Source organism: Astatotilapia calliptera, chromosome 14 (genome assembly GCF_964374335.1).
Source record: "Astatotilapia calliptera chromosome 14, fAstCal68.1, whole genome shotgun sequence".
NCBI lineage: Eukaryota > Metazoa > Chordata > Actinopteri > Cichliformes > Cichlidae > Astatotilapia > Astatotilapia calliptera.
In genome coordinates this window covers 14743009-14747766 of record NC_137435.1, presented here as the reverse complement: position 1 = coordinate 14747766, position 4758 = coordinate 14743009, and the positions used below count along the sequence as shown (strand labels likewise).

At 38.3% G+C, this 4758-nt stretch overlaps 1 protein-coding gene across 1 annotated transcript; it reads left to right on the top strand.

Annotated features, from left to right (window-relative positions):
• The first annotated feature begins 237 nt into the window (after window positions 1–237).
• On the top strand, window positions 238–3472 carry LOC113036552 (extracellular calcium-sensing receptor-like). Its single transcript, XM_080289217.1, has 6 exons — window positions 238–326; window positions 467–752; window positions 864–1436; window positions 1792–1914; window positions 2135–2258; window positions 2475–3472. The coding sequence occupies exons 1-6, from the start codon at window positions 238–240 to the stop codon at window positions 3371–3373; spliced, it is 2094 nt and encodes a 697-aa protein (XP_080145343.1). The 3' UTR covers window positions 3374–3472.
• The last annotated feature ends 1286 nt before the right edge of the window (window positions 3473–4758 follow it).

The following is a 4758-nucleotide window of genomic DNA, read 5'->3' as shown; positions in this document are numbered from 1 at the left end:
TTCCTTATTCCAAGTTTGCCAATCTAAGATCACTGAGGCCTTAGGGAAATTATAGCACATTGACTACATGTAATACTGTTGTTATAAGAACTGTGCTCTCATGCCTATATGGCAATGCAGTGCAACATGCAAAGAGGTATCCTCCTATTTCTGTGTGTTCTCAGCACAGACACAGTATCTGGCTGTGAACTTTTTGGCAGGTTTGATATGCCAAGTTTGTTTAAGGAAGGTGACATAATGATCGGAGGAATCTTCCCAATTTTGATCAAACAGATACTCAGCACCTCTACATTTGATAAGGAGCCGCCTAAAGTGCAGTGTGAAGGGTATGATTTAACACAAACTTTTTCATATGTCATGCATGTATGTTTATTTGTGTTTTCATTCTTGACATTGTACTTTACATACATGGGAAGCAATGGCTGGGTTACTTTATGACTTGTATCAATCACTAAAATGTCCTTAGATTTGACCTGCGAATTTATCGATGGACACAGGCAATGATATTTGCCATTGAAGAAATCAACAACGATCCTGCTCTGCTTCCAAACATATCTCTTGGCTATAGGATCCTTAACTCTTGTGCATCTTCTACAAATACTTTACGTGCTGCTCTAACGCTGGCTAGTGGAGCAGAGGAGGCAAGTGCGACTTCTCATTGCCCTCCAGCTATATCTGCCCTCATAGCAGATTCTGGGTCATCTCAGTCAATAGCTGTGGCTGGAATTCTTGGACCATTTCATATGCCAATAGTAAGAGATAAAGTTGTATGTTTTATGATGCTAAGTGATATTTGATGTTTTGGCATTGTATGATGTATTGTTGCATGCACACTGTTTCAGTGTTTTTTTTCTCTTTTATAGATCAGCTACTCCTCAACGTGTGCTTGTCTGAGTGACAGAACTAAATATCCTACATTTTTTAGAACAATCCCCAGCGACTACTACCTTGCAAAAGCTTTGGCTGCACTGGTCAAACATTTTGGATGGCAGTGGATTGGAGCCATACAGTCAGACAATGATTATGGACGTAATGGAATTCTTGCCTTTAAGGAGGAGGTTGAAAAGTTTGGGGTTTGTGTTGCTTTTGTTGCATCAGTTCTACGCACGTACACAAGAGATACATTTCTAGAAGTTGTGGAAAAAATAAAACAGTCATCTGTCAAAGTAATTTTAGCTTATTCTTCTGAAGGTGACTTTTATCCTTTGATGCAAGAGATTGTGAACCAGAACATTACAGGAATTCAGTGGATTTCTTGTGTGGCTTGGATAACAGCACCTCGACCATCCACACCTGAAATACATAGATCCTTTGGTGGAACTCTGGGATTTGTAATGCAGAAGATGGCTATTCCTAAACTTAAACACTTTCTTACAAGTATTAGTCCTTATACAGATCCCAATGCACCTTTCGTGAAGGATTTCTGGGAGATTATCGTGGGCTGCACACCTGTTTTGCCAGGGGTACATGCAGCTACTGAGGACACAACCAAAAGATGTACAGGCAATGAAACATTAATGAATTCCGAGCATGATTTCTTCAATGTCACAGAGCTCAGAGTGACTTATAATGTCTATAAAGCAGTTTATGCTACTGCACATGCTCTGCATCAGCTGATATTCTGCCAACCAGTTGGAGCACAAACAGTAAAGCGATGTTTAAACCTGTCAGAAATTCAGCCCAAGGAGGTGAGAAATTGTTTAACTGAAAGTTTAAATTGTTCAAATAGTCTGAACAAAACCAATAATTGAACGTTTATACATACCTAATACATAATCCTTTCCTTTCTAGGTCAGTAAAAAGTTACAAAAGGTGAATTTCACAAATCAGTTTGGTGATGAGGTGTTTTTTGATGAGGATGGCAATCCTCCTGCTTCTTATGATGCCATTAACTGGCAGTTGATAAATGGAAAAGTGCAACATGTGACACTTGGTCATTTGACATTTGCTGCAAATGGTGATTACAAGCTCAGCATCGAGGAGGAAAAGATAGTGTGGAGGACAGGGAAAACAGTAATCATGATGTCTCTCTATTTTTACATGCAGTACACTTTTAGTATCTCATCCTTTAGTATTCTCTTGTTAACACATAATCATTTGCCTCTAAAATACTTAAATATTTCTTTTGTCACAGATGCCCACATCGGTGTGTTCGAATGTTTGCCCAGTTGGAACCAGAAAAGCTCAAATTCAGGGAAAACCTATATGTTGTTTTGACTGTGTACCCTGTGCTGATGGAACTGTAGCCAACTCAACAGGTAGACAGAAACATATCAAGAGTGTATATCCTGTAAACGTTGAACGTGTACATTATAACATGACATGTTTAGTGTCTAAATATAGCTAATATTTAAAATATTAATGTCTTACTTGCATCATATGCTTTTTTTAAGTAGATTTTGTAATTTATTATTATCCCAAATGTACATCTAGATACACTACTGACCCTTTCTGTTTATCCTCAACAGGTGCAGCAGACTGCACACCTTGTCCAAAGGAATACTGGTCCAATGAGAGAAAAGATGATTGCATTCCTAGAACTATTGAGTTTCTGAAATATCATGAGCCCATGGGTATAGCTCTAACACTTGTATCCCTGTTAGGGGCCTCTCTCTCCCTTGCCACAATGGTGGTTTTTATCAACTACAGAGAAACTCCTGTGATAAAAGCCAGCAACTTTGAGCTGAGCTCTTTCTTATTGTTTTCTCTTTTTCTGTGTTTTCTCTGTCCTCTCACTTTTCTTGGTCAACCAACAGTCTGGACATGCATGCTGCGCCACACCGCTTTTGGTGTGACATTTGCCCTTTGCATTTCCTGTGTCTTGGGAAAAACCATTGTTGTTGTCACAGCCTTCAAAGCCACATTTCCTGGCAACAAAATTGCTGGAAAGTTTGGTCATGCACAACAAAGAGTCATCATTTGCTCCTGCACTTTGATTCAAGTGGTAATATGTGTGTTATGGCTGACTTTAAGCCCACCTTACCCACATACGTTGTTCACATACAGCAATAGGATGATTGTTCTGGAATGTAAAACAGGATCTGAGTTTGCTTTTTATGCAGTGATGGGAAATATTGGGATCCTTGCAATCATTTGTTTGATCCTTGCATTTATGGCAAGAAAACTTCCTGATAATTTCAATGAAGCCAAATTGATCACATTCAGCCTGCTGATATTCTGTGCTGTGTGGATTACATTCATCCCAGCATACATCAGCTCTCCTGGAAAGTTCACTGTAGCTGTAGAAATATTTGCAATTTTGTCTTCAGCTTTTGGCTTATTAATTTGTATTTTTGCACCCAAGTGTTACATAATATTACTTAAGCCAGAAAAAAATACCAAGAAACATGTCATGGGCAAAACTACAAGCTAAAAGTAAAAAAAAAAAAACAGTAACAATTTATATTATGTTGCCATTTTTGTGTTTACATTATTGTTATTATTATTACATTTATATTACATTAGTAGACATTACGAGTCACTTACAATTCTGTGACACATTAAATAACAGAGTCTGGGTATATGCATATTTAAAGTTAATTTTTGTCTGATAAAGGATTTATAATTAACATTACAGTACACTGCAAGATATGTTTTATGCTGCTGAAAGAAATGGATGTGAGTGAGTTTAGTCTCCTTTGCTTACCTACTTCCCAGATGATTTGTCTCAACTGTTGAGAGGGGCCGGTTGTCTTTTGGGTGTCTCTAGGTAATTAGGAAGTGAGCACAAAGGATGGGAGTTCACTTTGTATCTTCTTTTTTAACCAGCAAAATAAGAACAATATTTTGTGTGTACATAAACACCTTCCTCTGCCTTTCCCAATAAATGAAAAAAAACTGGAGTAAACTTTCCCTTCTACCACGTTCTCTTAGCTCCATTTGAAAGGCAAAACAGGCCTTGAGACAACTGCTGTTTGGCATTATATTTGCATTTATATGTAATGTAGTGGGCCATTTCTGGAAATGATATAGTGCTTTGTACCATCTAGATTTAATACTAAAGTGACCTATATGGTAAATTGTAAATAATTTCAGGAATGTTGAAAAGAACAAATAAATTTTGTGTTAATAATTTCTTTAAATAAATGCCATAATAATTTTAAATAAAATCATCTGAAATGTTCATGTTGTGGAGGTAAGGATGTATGTAAGGATGACACGAGGGATCCCAATACTTTACTGCAACTTTAATCTCGGCTTAACTGGCAAACCATACTGACATTTAGACAAGTTATTGATCAGGCCATGTGCTGCCAAGCGCCAAGAAACCTGACGCAGGTGTGCTGTTCCTCCAAGCTGTTGGCCACCAGGATATTATCTAGATATACAAAAACGAAGGAGAGCCCGCGCAATACCCAGTTAGTCAAACGCTGGAAGGTTTGGGCTGCACCCCTCAGGCTGAAGGGCATGTGCAAAAACCTGAAAAGGCTGAACTGAGTTATTATGGTGGTTTTGGGGACATCCTCAGCACGCACAGGAACCTGGTGATACCCCTGCACTAAATCAATTTTAGAAAAAATTGATGAAAAAAGTCCCCGCGAGACGAGCCAAAAAAACTCTCAATGTGCGGAATGGGATAACAATTGCTTTCCGTGACATTATTTAGATGGCAAAAATTCCTACAAGGCCTGCACTGACCGTCAGATTTGGGTGCCACGTCTAATGGGGAAAATTGTGCAATTGAATTCTTAGATATCATACAGTCCTGATCAAAAGTTTAAGACCACTTGAAAAATGGCAAAAATTGCTGCCGAGGTG